This window comes from Corvus kubaryi, unplaced genomic scaffold (assembly GCF_017639235.1).
Source record: "Corvus kubaryi isolate FWS band 111438036 unplaced genomic scaffold, C.kubaryi_AGA036_p1.0 37398, whole genome shotgun sequence".
Lineage (NCBI taxonomy): Eukaryota > Metazoa > Chordata > Aves > Passeriformes > Corvidae > Corvus > Corvus kubaryi.
Genome location: NW_024581137.1, coordinates 12,825,047 through 12,839,420, shown reverse-complemented (window position 1 = coordinate 12,839,420; position 14,374 = coordinate 12,825,047). Strand labels below are relative to the sequence as shown.

The window sequence follows — 14,374 nt, the reverse complement described above, 5'->3', positions numbered from 1 at the left end:
TTTAATATATTATAGTCTATTTAATCTCAAGGTACATGGTCCAAGTCGATTTTTTTTTCTGAAAGCAAATTCTTAAAGACCCAACATTTCTGAAAAGTTTAATAGGATTGTGGGTTGCAGTGAATGGGAAGATATAGGCATGATGAAGAATGAATTGAAGCAATGGCATTTGTATGGCCATAATTACTTAAATTTTAGGTTTGTATTGTGCATATTTGGCTTAGAAGCCACTGAATTAATTTACCACCCTGACAAAGGCTGATAGGTGATTAGGAAGAGGGCAGGTTTGGCCACTGAAAAGCAAACTCATTTGTAGGATTTACTTCCTGGCAAGAAATATCTGTTCCAGCTGAAATGTGTCATTTTGGACTTCTTGAGATCATCTCTAAATGAAAATAATCAATTTTTAAAACCTTTGCAAGATTTCCAAGAAAAATGCCCGGGATTTGGTAGGTGATTGAGAGAAGTCAGATATTTGGAGAAAATGAGCATTTTTCATCCAAAATTTTGGCTTCATCAAAATTATGCTTCCTACAGTAGTGATCAAAGACATCATTTTAGATAGGTAAGTGCTTTTTAAACAGCTTGTCATCCTACAAGCATATTCAGTTTGCCCTGTAATAATTTTTGGATTTTGGATTTTTTTGTTGTTGTTCCTAAGTGGAACTTAAAACACTGTTATTAGAGTGCTGTTCACAGAGGTCTACATTGCTTCTAATCAACTAACATCCCATTCCTCTTGATTTCCTTAATATCTATATATGTAAGCTGGATTTGGTGTTCTGACAGTTCCTTGGTTCTTAGAGAATGTGTTTATTCCAACTCCGTGTGTATGGGGAGTGTGTGTGTGTGTATTTATATGTACACATGTATGTAACTGGGTCATTAGAAGAAGTAGTTGTTCACCTTGGGAAATTTTAGTGATGCCACTGGATGTTTTTCCTATTGTTCAAATTTGATAACTTTACATGAGAAACTTTTCATATGTCTTGGACATTTTCCAAATACGAATCAGAAGACCTAAAGAAAGCATACTGAGGGCTACTGAGGGCTAATGCCTAGAGACATGAATGCACAGGAACTTTGTAAGTTGTTTAAAACTTAATTTAAAAAACCCTATGTGGACACTTGGTAAATGTTGCCTTTGTCATTGTTACCTCCTTATTAACTCCATTGTGTTACATGGCTACTACATGTCAGAATGACAAAAGGAAGACTAACAAGGTTTTTGTGAGTTCTGTGGGAATAGACCCTTCTCTTTCCCCAAGGTCAGAGCTGCCCCTTCTACCCCTGCTATTCTGTGGCATTTAGAAACTTAGCAGTGGATACCTTCCTGTAGGTTGGATTTGTCATGTTAGTCGCAGTTAGTGGGGGGCACATTTACAGTGATGGAAACGGTTGTTTCACATTATCCACCCTGTGATGTATATGGTCCCTCAGGACAAAGCAAAGTTCACTGAATGAAGCCCTTTCTCTCAGTCACACTAAATGAAAAACAAATTTATTTGTTTTACACAATTCTTTAATGAATGAGTCAGCCATGCTTCCCACTTATTCAGCTACCGTCACTCCACTTTCTGATACAAAAATCTGAGCATTTTTAAATTATGTGTGCAGTGGTCAGTGACTCACTGGTGACTTGGGGAGGCAATGCTGAGGCCCACTCTCAGCTTATTAGTCCATTAAAAGTGATACAGAATACCCATAAAGTCCAGTTTCTCCCATTAAAGCAGTATAAGAAAGTTTGTAGCTTGTCGATTTTACAATAATCCATTTTGCACTCCTACTAAACTGTGTCTGCTTGATAAACAAGACTGTTGCTTTTCTCAACTTTTTGAAAAGCCCTTTAGATTGTGCTTACAGAACGGAGGTTAAATACTAAGAAAAAGGAAGCTGTATACATTTCCTCTAGGAGTTTATAATGATAAAGAAAATTATTAGTAATGAATAGATGGGCCTTCTTGGAAGAAGAATTATGATTTTCAGAAATTTGACTTAAAGGTGCTGGGAAAAATCTGTCATCTATTGTTAACAAAAAAGCAAAAAGCTATTAACTTTGGTCATTTGGAACATTTACTTTTGGATCCAAAATTTTATGAAAAACAGTTACTTTAAAGCTGTAGTTTGTTCTAAAGCTGTCTTATGTCAGGTCTAGAAATAGCAATACTAACCATTAGGCCATGAGACGGGGTGGGTTTTTTTCCTCTTTTAGGTGGGAATAGCTGAAGAACAGGGTGCCTCCCTTTTCTAACTTAATCTGAACTCAAAATAACTTTTGTCTTGTTATAACAGCTCTTTTCTGAGTCACTGTATGAAAAAGAGACTGGAAGTATTGGATATCATAGATCAAACACTTCAAAGCCAACTTTGACTTAGCTTTATGCATGCTTTAGAGTAGACTAATGTACAATAGTATCCAGGAAACTGAGCCAGTAATTCATAAGGGTCCAAAATGTTTTCCTTAGGATGAATCATAGCAGCATAAATGATAGGATTGGAGAAGATCCTTTAGGTCATCCAATTCAAAACCTGTGTATCTTCCTTTTCAGTAATCCCCACTAGGATTTCATCTGCCCTATCTCTGCAAACTTCCCATATCCCTGACTCAGCCACCTCCCTGGGTAGTTTCTTCCATTGCCTAATTATTTAACCTGAACATCTTTAAACCTTATACCATCATGCCTAGTATGAATAATTTATGACTACAGAAAATGATTCTTTCTCCTCCCTTCTGCCATCATGCTCAAATATCATCTCTCCCTTTAAATGTGTCATTGTTTTTTTTTTTTTTTTTCTTGTAACTGCATGAATAATAATCCCAGGAAAGTTGGGGTTTTCAGCTGTCTTTGGTGCTTCTGTCACTGTAACTGATTTTCTTTGAACTTTTGGTTTTCAAGACTCAAAAACATTTTGATCTACAAATGAACTTTCTGTGACTCAATGATATGTGTGTATTAAGCCATGCTTTTGAAGAACATGACTGAAGTATTCTGTGTCTTTGTTTATAGAAGCTGCTTTCTTGAGGGTGCTAATTGACAAATACACAACATTTGAGGGGTTTAAGTGACTTTCTTGGTGTCAGCTATACTCAACCTCATGTTACTAATCAGGATATTCATATAATCATTTATTCTTACTCTGTTTTGAAAACTGAACTCCAAAAACTCTTGCAGTTGCTTGGAGTTGCCTACTGCTGAGTTAAAATTTATCATGATTATCTCCAAAAGCAGCTTCCCAGTTTGTAGCTGTGTTGATAAACAGAGACATAAACCTTTCAGTGTACATTTCTCTAAGTGTATGTGCTCAGACCAGCATTATTGAGATAGGATTTTTGGATGCTCTATAAAATGAGACATTGAGAAATTCTTAATGGGGGATATGAAGATGAAAGGAAGCATTTTATTCCTGATGAAATGAGGTAAAGAAGCCCTAATCTTCAGAATTTCTATTTATACCCTGTATTTTTTAGGATCTGCCTAAGCTTGTCAGAATATGCTAATGAGAAACCTCTCTGATGTTAATTATCTCATCTGCTATAATGTAGAATGTGCCAATTAGATCAATGTGACATTTATGTTGTTCTCCTAGATGACTAATAAATACTGCATGTTGGAAAAAGTACAGGGTAGAGGCGGGAAGGCTGGTTATTGCAAACTGTGTTTTCCTGATTCTGTATTGCCTCCCATTTTGGAGTTGCACAGTAAAAATAGCTGCAGTCTGTACCTCACCTGTCAGCTCACCTCTCCCACAGTTTACTCATGTAGTAGTTCTTTGATCCATGCAGAAGTATTCCAGGTTCCCTATAGCCATGTACAGTGCTGTGGTGCAAACTTGTGTGAAACCAAGGTAAAGCCTGCTCTGTGCCTTCAGTTCTGCCAGCCAGTAATTACAGTAAATGTGTTAGATTTAGTGGATCCACGGCTTTTCGTGAAAGTAACCCATTCATATGGTTCACTTTGGCATGGCAATTTGTAGAAATACACACAAGGGTTATTTGTAAGAAGTTAATGTCAGGGAAGTAACAGATTTTGAAGACAGTGTCTTGGGTGCCAGGCACTATTTTTTTGGCTCAAATAAATTTTTTTAATATTATAAGTTTATAATTACACTTTAATTTTTAACAGGCCATGTTTTCAGCCTAACAAAGGAAAAAATGCATTAGGATGTTATATCCTTCTCATTGAGAGGTTTTTTCCCCCCAGGTATTTTTGTAAACCTCCCTTCTTTAATTTCTGTTTTGTTATGCTTCTTAGAGGTCCTGTAGCCAGCCATTCCTCAGATGTCAAGAGGCTGAGGGCACTGTGCAGTGGCAGAGTCATGGCTTAAATGTGCAACACTAATGCACAGGTTGGTAGACTCTTGGTCTGTGGTAAATCTGCAGCCATTCTCTTCAGGTACAAAAAGCTGACCATAGTCATAACTCCTTTTTTCTGTTTCTCATTCAGATTATGTGTGTGCCTAGTTTTTATAGGAGTGTGTAGCAACCAGTTTCATAATTCTGGCACTATTTTCCTTGGCTATGGTCAGAAAGCAAGATATTCTCTGGTACTTTTTTCATGCAGAGCTGTACACAGCTCAACAAAGCTATGTAGTCAGGAACAGTGTTAACTATAGCTTTGCGGTGGTTCTTACACTGCATTGAGCTATGGTGGATGTTTCACTGCCAGTGCATAACTTAAACACAGATACTCGCTGAGGAACACCCTGCAGAAAGTGGAAAAAGTTAATTTTGTTATTTCCATGGTGCGTTTCAAGGGGTATCTCCTTTTATCTTCTCTCATATTTGTTAATCTCTTAGTCCTAGAGCAATATTTCTTTCTCCTCCCCAGTGTTTGTAGCTCATCTTGCCTTCCTATAATCTACAAGTTTCATTATCTTGCTACCTACCTCCTTCCCCATGACCATTAATGAAACCAGATGGGACCTGCTGCTGGTCCCTTTACCACCCCAGCGTGTGCTACATGACAAGAGCTTTGAACAAAAGAGTGGCCATTCAAGGGCTGACCTTTGGAATCCCAAGTCAGTTCTTAACATGGTACTTTTAACTGTCCTTAAAAAAAAAAATAGCAACTTCAGTAAGGGGAACTTCTTAGGCCCTTGGGGCCTTGGGCTTCCAGCTGTTGCTGAAACTTTACTGCTTTAGTCTTTTGTATCTCAAGGCTTGAGATAACATTTGTTCCGTTTAGTACCATCACCCATGAAAACCACTGTAAATACTAAAATCCCTAAGCACCAAAAACACTGGAAGTGTAAAATAAAAGCTGGAAAATAAATCTAGATGGTTTTGATCATGTGAAATTGCACGTATCTAAATGAAAGTGTATTGGTTTAAGTTTATGTAGGTTGTTGCTGCTAAATTCTGTGTGAACATGATTGTGAAAGCAGTTAGGCTGACAGGAGGCTGGTGGCTTTGGTTTAGAACACTGGATGCTCAAATTTTATCCTGCTGACCTGCTGGATCATTTCATTGTGCATTGGGGGATTTCAGCCTTCTTCAGAGAAGAAGGAAAAAAAATGTATTAACACAAACCTCATAAAATCTGTGTGTTATTATTACTCATATATCATTTGGAGATGGTGCCAATTTATTTTGGTTTGCTTACGTTAATTACAAAAGGATTTAAGTTAAATAATTTTCCATCTATAGTAAGAGTGCATATGTAAGAAACTGCTGGATGAAATAACCACTTTTAATTTTAGTCATTCAAGTATGTGTGTGTACAATTTTGTTGTGATTATCCACTGTTTTCTTTCCCCTAAGATATTTGAAGCAACTTCTTATGAGTCTCTACCCCCTTTTCCAATTCTGTCAGGTTCATTATTGCAAAGATTATTATCCTATCCAAGACTGATTAATGTCTTTTCCTCTTGCCCAAGCTGATAGTCATATATATATATATACATATATACATATATATCTTGCCCAAGCTGATAGTCATATATATATATATACATATATATATATACATATATATATGTAAAAGTGTATCCTAATGAGTGTATGCATTCAATTTTCTATTGTTTTGCAGCTTGTATTGTCATTTTTTTCCCAGAAAAAGGGACAGGATAAATGCAAGTAGATTGGAGTAACTGTGTCTCAGATCATATGCCCAGTTGTTCTCTGTCATTTTGTTCTGATGCAAAAGTAGTCCATGATTTTGTAATTTGAACTGTCATTGTCCATGATATGCCTAGAAAAGCTGATGTGGAATTCCCTTTATTGCCTTAATTTTTTTTTATTTTCTGAACTTGCAAGTGCTTGAATTTGCAAGTTAAGCATTTTTATCTTAACTGTTTTGCATGTAATAAATTGTTTCCTCCAGCTATAACCAAGGCTTTCACAAACTGGTGGAATCAACAATGTAGTGCATGTAGTTGCCAACTACACTAAATTTTTAAGCATCTTGTTTTTGCTTTACAGGTTTGTCTGAGGATGCAGCAGAGGAAACAAAAAGCCATGAACTCTGAAGATTACCCTCAGGAGAAATTTCTATCTGATGCCAGATGCATTTATAATGCAGCAGTACCAATCCGTTTTACTCTGTATGGATTTTAGCTTCCAGAAGGAGAGGACTGTACTAATTTATATGAAAACAAAAAAGTTCCACTCTAATAATTTGGTTGGGTCTCCCTGCCGGCTACTATCATCCTTTCTGTGAGCAAAGTTTAAGCACTTACCCAACTGTGGTAGGGGTGTTGTGTTGTGTTTTGTGATATATCATCCCTTTCTAAGGATTCAGTTGATTGATCAAAGACTGTTTATACATAGTTAAAAGCAACCTTTGTTTCAGGATATGTTTTGTCCTTTTAAGAAAGATATTCTGAGCTGCACCTCCCTTTGAGATTATATTAACATTTGTTATATCACAGTTTTGACAAAAGATAACTATCTTGTTTCCTCCTGTACTAACATTCATGATTCCAGACAGCTGAATTCACCACCAGGAGAAAAACTGGTAATCCATCAACTCTCCCCCCCCCCCCCCCATTGTTTACACAGACTCCTGCTCTCTAGAGATATAGAGTAAAATATGGTTACTGGACATAAAGGGCAAACCCTTTTGCCATTAACTATGTCACTATGAATGGGAATAAAGTTTACACTGGAAGTACCTTGAGCACAGCAACACATGGATCTTTTTATGGTTACCTGTGATTTCTGCTTTTCTTGTCAATCAGTCTGTTCTAGTTATGGGTAAGATTTTCAAAAGTAACTAACAATTTTTGAGTGCCTTAATTTTTATTAATCCAGTTGGAGGGTGCTTTGGGTGTTGTGTATTTAGAAAGTGCTGGGTATTAACCTTCTGCAGGTCAGACTCATGAAAAGGTGCCTGAAATGCACCCAACTGAGGCAAACTTTGAGAGTACCTTGGCCTAGAGTTTGGAAGAGTCAGGCTCGTGTCTGGGTTTCTTAGAGTGAGTTATTACTAAAATACACTTGGAACTGAAAATAACTCAGACCAAGTTATGGTCAAGCATATAAACAGGCATTTGAACAAGGCCTCTCCTGGCTGTTGCTAGTTCATACCAAAATATAAGTTGCAGTCTCTTGGATGGCAGATACAAAACGCACTGATAGCCCCAGTTTAGTTTGTGGCACGTGCAGTCACATGAGCCATCTCCACATCCCACACTCCCATTGGTTTCCTCAACAGGAGTTCACCAGCTCCTGTTCTAGCTGTAGTAAAGGTCCCTCCAACTCACTTTTGTGCTGTTTCAGAAGAAGTTGTAACTGTTGCTGTGGTCAATGCTAGCTTGATCTATGGATGATATGGAGACAAGATTTTTCAGAATGTCTTAAGCCATCAACCTTCATGATCTCTGTATCTACTTTCAACTTCCTTGCACCCCCTCCTAAAACAAAACCAGCTTTGCACAACTTGTGCATCTGCTGTTTAACCCTCTGGTCCTACTCTGGCTCAGTACACAATATAACTGTTTCAAGAAGCCTTTTTCAACATGTTAGCTATTAAATAGAGCTCAGTAGCCAAGGAACTGGGTAAAGCCTCTGATACCTCTAGGGCTGAAGTGAGCTCTAACTCCCAACAAAAATGACTCTGTCCCCCAGGAGACCTCAGATATATCTACAAGTTGTGGGGCCAGAAATCTTGCTTCTTTCCCAGGAAAGAAAAATCCTACCCCCTGCTTATTATGGAGTGATTCTACTCTCTGAGTTTTCTTCACTCTGATCCCTCCCCTGTGGTTTTTGTCAGGAGGGTGGTATCCAACCCATTGTCAAGGTACCCTGCTGCGCTGTGAAAATTACACAATAAAATAATCTCCTGTAGTCTCTGCACACACCTCAGTGACCAAAGAAAATCCATGGAGAACTAATCAATTACTGTAGCTATTAGGCTTAAACGTTAACTATAGATCTCAAATCTTCTTTTGTCCTCTTGTCAGCGGCTACTAGGGAATCTAGAAAAATCAAGCACAGTTACTACAGAAAGCCTGTACCATAACGGTGGAGAATGCTGGACCAAAGAATCCTAAACTATAAGGATATAATATAGCTGGAAAGTACACTGCTATGAGACTTCTGTGAAATGTATTACTCTGTCATGATTCCCATTATTGAATGTGATCCCAGTACTCAGAGCTGCCTGCTTCGTTCGGACTTGAGGGTAAATGACAAGTAGGCACTCAGGTCAATTATATCATCCACTCTTATTTAAGTTATTTTCTGTCATTTTAAGATGTAATGCTCAGAAGCACTCTTATTTGCCTTTTCTGCTCCATGCTTTGCAAACCAAGGTCTCATGAGAATAGTTTTACAAAAATGAGAAAATATACTGGTAATAAAGGGAGGGGGGGGAAGGAAGGAAAAGGTAGAACTGTCTATAGTAGTAAAGTATGACCTCTTTGTATACTGTGCTAAATTGAAGTATTTGACAGTATCATCAAGATTTAAAAGTTGCATTGAATAAAAATTACTTAGTTTCCCCCAATGCCAAATAGTCCATCTAATTCAGAGGAAGGAAGTAATTGAAATGTAGTCATTTATGCAGCAGCCTAAGAGGAAATATTGTAAAGTAATTCTTAGCAGTTCTCAAATGTAGTTTGAAATTTTAAGAAAGTTCTTTTTGACTGGAAAAAAATGAGGCCAATTACAGGAAGTTTGGAAGCTAGAGAGGTGTAACGAATGTAAGGAAACCATGCTAGTTTGGGGGGACCATGTGTTTCGTTCTCATCAGTGATCCTTCTGAGGCTGAGAGAGGCACTGGTGGCCAGTCAAACTGTTCTGACCAGGATTTTAGAGTAATGCCTAAATGCCTGTCAGCTCTTCTGGTCAGCTTAAATATGCAGCCTATCTGCACGTTTAGCTATTCGAGTAGGGTTTTTTATGGTTAAGTGGCTCACAGAGTAAAATCAATTTTAAATGACAATTTTATTGGAAATAAATCTAAAAGGAATTTTGTGACATTTTGAAAATAACACTGTGAGTCATGGCATCTTTATTATCTAGAACTTTGAAATACATTTTCTAAAATAAGTCCTAAAATAAAGTTATATATTCTTCTGTTAAACAGGTAACTACTTCTAAAGTTTATTTTCATGGTTGAAGTTTATTTTCAGAATGTTATTGTCCAATGGCTTTTCTTTAATTTTGTTTTTCTGCCATTGCATTTTAGAAAAACAGATTAAAACAATTACTACTCTGATGACCAAAATCTGGAGGTCTGGATGCTGCTCATCTTTTGGGCTTTGTACACAATGCTGAGTTCAAACTAAGACAGTGGTTTCCAGCCCCAGATTCATTCTTCTGTCCAACTATTATTCAACTGTGACGCAGAAAAACATTACTTTCAGAGGGTTGGGCTTTGCTTTATAATGTCTTGCTATTTTCTCTTCTTCAGCATTTACTGTCCAGAGAGAATTAGAGATAAGTTTCAATATTCTTTTATTGCTTATAAAGAGTAATTTACTGCCATAAACTGAAATTTGTTGAGCAGAGGTTGTATTTCTATGTGAAGTTCTTCCAGCATTGGAAAAAAAATAAAAAAAATTACAGGGTATGCATCATATTGAATAAGTATCTTTCCTTCTTACCAGAATCTTCTATTTATAAATAATCTATTAAAAAAAACCCTAGTGCAAAAATACTGTAAAATATATCACATACTCCTGAAACCAAGCTTCTGCATGACTTCTTAATTTGAAATTAGCCTTGAGTTTCCCACAGCTTAGTTTGCTGTCACCCCTTTACATCTCGTTTCTTTCTTCATTTACTCCTTTATAGAATAAGGTTGCTCCAGTGTTTATGTGGTATCTTCATGTGCTGTTGGCAGGTGACTCTAGCTCCTTTGCAGCTCAAAAGTAAAGTTTGCACAGCATTATGCTGCTTCATGAGCCTTGATCCTCTCGAGGGGACATGCCCATGGGGCCAGGCTTATAATTAACAAAATTCACCCAAGCTGGAAGTGGTTATGAATGCATTGTTTCAATGAGAATTTATCCTAATATTCTAGTAGATAAAGTTCAACTCAAGTTTGTTACTCATATAAACACTGAAAAAATTTGCTTGTTTTAGAGTCTTGGACTGCCTCTCTATTTTTTTTTGTCCCCTGTCTTGTAAATTCTTATAATAGTCAGCAGTATTAGGAATTATTATTTCTGTCCTCCTTTTCAAGACAGCTGGTTCTTGCTGCATAGAAGCTGCTAACTTGGAGGAATGTGCTTTTTCCAGGAGACCAGCAGATCACAGCAGAGATACTTAGCACTTCTATTTGCATTAAATGTATGGCAAGTGATGTAGTTAATTATGAAATGGAAGCACAACCCAGCTAATTGAATTGACCTGGTCTTCTCTGACAAGATGTCCTGACTGCTCCATCTTTACATCTCCCATATCAAGGAGTATGAACAAATGCAACATGAACATACATTTAAATAAGTATAATTTTTATTTTAAAATACTGTGGTATTTTTAAAGAGTTTCATGTTGTTGAAATCAGGAAAGGGAGTAAAATACCGATTTATTTTCATGTGCAGTTATTGTAGGCTGATGTTTCTTTTGCATATATTGCAAAAGCCTGGATTTACTGTGTCTGTAAGAGGCATTCATGCTTGCAGATTTCCGTATCCATTCTTGTGCTTTGAATGACAGGATTGAGCAAAATCCTGCTTATGTATCAGGTAAAAATTTGTGAAAGTAAGCAGCAGCCCTGGAAGAGATCCCCACCCTGAGACTACACCATGTAAATTGATGTTAACTCTGATGGGAGTGTTTCCCATTTGGTATAGCATCAACATATTGTATCATTCATTTGTTTGCTAGCACCACTTCAACACTACACTGTCATCATAAAAAATGTTCCTTTGGGAGATTACTTTTTGCAAAACCAGTTAGTGCTCTAGAAAAATGTGATAACAGTGTTTGATAAGATATTTCAATTCATCTTTTTAAGCAGAATAGAGACTTGGAGTGCTTCCTAAGTGGGAATGATCAATGGCAATCGTAGCTTGCCCTCCACCACAGCTCCAGCAGACTGACAGTACATTCAGCTGCAGAAACAAGATAAAAGCTGTTCCAATGGTGTAAGCTGCTGCCTGGCCTGAAATCTTGAAGGGAGGCCAGTCATCCTGAATCATTACTGTAACCTGATTAGAGGCCCAAATCTACTTTTGATAAATTTAAGTGACTATTTTGCCATTGATTTTGACAGGAGAGCATCCATAGTCTTCTACTGGGGGCTACATGTCAAAATAAGGTGACATGTAAGCACCATTGAACTCCTAGTTAGATGATACAATAAATTATGAGAGTCTCTCCAAAAGGTACTATTCCCAAAATACAGTATGTGTGAGGCTCAGCTAGTGGGTATTCATTAAATAGCTGCCACACTGCACCCTAGAAGTGATTGCTTCTCTGCGGAGAGTGATGCTGCATGTGAAATAGGCCCTGGCGAAATAAAACTCCAGAGCATTTTATTCCTGTTACTTCAGCCACTTATAGATGAAGTCACTCTTTGGATGATGATAGCAGCTTTTCAACAATCATAGCAACACTAATAAATAGTGTAGGAAATCAAGCAATGAGCACCATGCTCTCCCTCTGCTCCTCAACCAAGAGAATGTGGAAAGGAAGTATTTCAGCACATGTTGTATTAAGAAGAATGAACTTAATCTGAGGTTTGATCAGCACAAAGCTTGGCCCTCTGTCTTTTAAAAAGTTGCGATGGTGTCTCTAAATTGATGCTGTTATTACGATTACTATTTCCTGAATTTCACATACCGTTTAAAAATTGGAAGCTCCAGTGTCCTCTAATTATACTGAGACATTTTATCATTGTTAGTGAATGTAGCACAGGTGCTATTCTTAGGCAAGCTTAGGAACCAGCAAAGGTTTTGATCCAAGGATGACTTAGACCAGTCCTCCTTACTTTGTGAAATCTGACGAGACTGTATTGCAAAGTTTACAGTCTCTTTGAGAAAGAAAAGAGTTTTTATTCTATTTATTTTAATACTTCATTCATTTTAAAGGATAGATCAGTCCCACAACATCTTGGAAGTGTTAGAGAATATATGAAAAATTGGTCTATAACAGATGATATTCCAATTCATTGTGAAGCAAGCAGTCAGTAATTAATAGTTACTTCAAATGCTCACAATATTTTATAATCATGGTTGGATTCAATTACAAGAGACATAAAAGGGGATTATTGTACTTTTTCTTTTTTCCCTGATGGCATAATGAAGTCAAGATCCATAAATATTGGAGAACAGTCAAGTTACTGCACATATAACAGGAATTGCTCTTTTCAGATGCCTGGATGTGTAGTGTCTTCCTTCCATTTGAGCGGTGACTGGGCCTATGAACTTGTGAGAACACAGCTTGGTTAATATGGTGTGATTGCTTCTGATCCAGTAGAAACAGAGAGAATTTCTCTTGGCAGTGTATTTGAATGCCCTGTTCAGCATTAACTGGATATTTCATGGTGGTACAACATGATTCTTTCGTCATGACACTGGACTGCCTATTTCAGGGTGCAAGTTTCGAAAGCAGTCAGGAGGAATGTGACTTGTGAGGGGAGAATTTCCCCCATTGTTCTGGGCAACAATATTTCAAATTTAGCGGTTTGTCCCTTCTGGCTGCCATTTAGAAGGCCTGGAAGGAGGAAGAGGAGACCCAAAAAGCTGGATTCCCAGAAGAATTGTGTCCAAGTTCTCCCATGACAGCTGCTACAGAGAAATGGGTTTTTTTTCCTATTTTTGTCTCTTCTTTTATAAAAAACTCATTCCATGTTTAACATTTATTAGCTCATCTCATGGGGAGAGGAGTCTGTCCTTTGCTTTTACTCCTTCTTCTCATCATCTGCATTTTTGTAGGTAGCAGTCAACTCTTGCAATCCTGTCATTCATTTCTTTTTCCTTTTGCCTTTTTTTCTACCAAATTCCACTGACTGTAAGTTGATGATTTTGCCCAGCAGCCACTTTGTAGGTGTGTTTTAAAAATCCTGAAAGAAGGGAAATTTGCAGCAAACTGTGTGTTTTGGTTAAACTTTTGAAATACAATGTATCTATTCTTCTCTCGGATGAATAACATTGCTTTCACCATCAGGAAAATAATGAATGGAAAACCAAATGTGCACTAAAGAAGCTGATGATTTTTTTTAAAGGGCTACTGCCCAAGTATGTCATCCAATGGAGGAAAGTTGGTAGCTGCATTGTTTTTCGTATGACAGCTACCCAGACGGTGATGTGATACCTTTTATTGGGCTAAGCAAAGTTAAAATTAGAACTGAGCAAATAAATCCCAATGACTAACAGAGCTTCATGTGTTTAACCTTTCTTGCTGCTCACCAAGATCAACTTTTTCAAGCCTAGCCACTGGTTTTTGGCTTCCAATTTACAGAATGCTGAGAGATGCTAAGCCTGGTGAGCTTCCTACCTTCAGCTTGACAATTCGATTGCACAAAAATACAGTCTGGTCCTACTTGCTCAGGATCATTGCACTGGCCAGAAAAACAACTTCTACAAATGCTCTTCCACTTGCTTGTCATTGAGAGATATCCAGAACACAAATCTGAACCCTGAAGTGTTTAGTGGAGTTAAGCTTCTTAGATCTCAAGCCAGTGGGCATGTCCATACCTTGGGGGCTGAGCTTGGAAGTGAATTCAGGCATTTACCTGTATATTTGTTTACTTGGATCGCTGCTGTAGAGTTGTGGGAGGCTTTGTCATAACATTTATGGAAATCCACATGCACTGTGATGTTTTGTATAGGAGTTCCTTACCAAAGAATTTCCAGGTTGACTTCTGGTTTGAAATTCGTTTGTCTCTTTCTGGTGATTGTCCTCACTACTGCAAATTTTATTCACCAAGTTTAAAGACAAATTATTCTTTCTCCATATCAATTTTACTCCCGGCTACCT

General features: G+C 37.5%; 1 protein-coding gene across 3 annotated transcripts in view; it reads left to right on the top strand.

The window, feature by feature from the left end:
* Positions 1-12,764, top strand: part of BBS9 (Bardet-Biedl syndrome 9) — a 291,720-nt gene extending 278,956 nt beyond the window's left edge. For all 3 annotated transcript variants that reach the window (XM_042043379.1, XM_042043378.1, XM_042043382.1), the window contains one exon: positions 6,422-12,764. In XM_042043379.1, the coding sequence (XP_041899313.1) occupies positions 6,422-6,468 (47 nt within the window). In that variant the 3' untranslated portion in view covers positions 6,469-12,764. The remainder of the gene's footprint in view (positions 1-6,421) is intronic.
* The last annotated feature ends 1,610 nt before the right edge of the window (positions 12,765-14,374 follow it).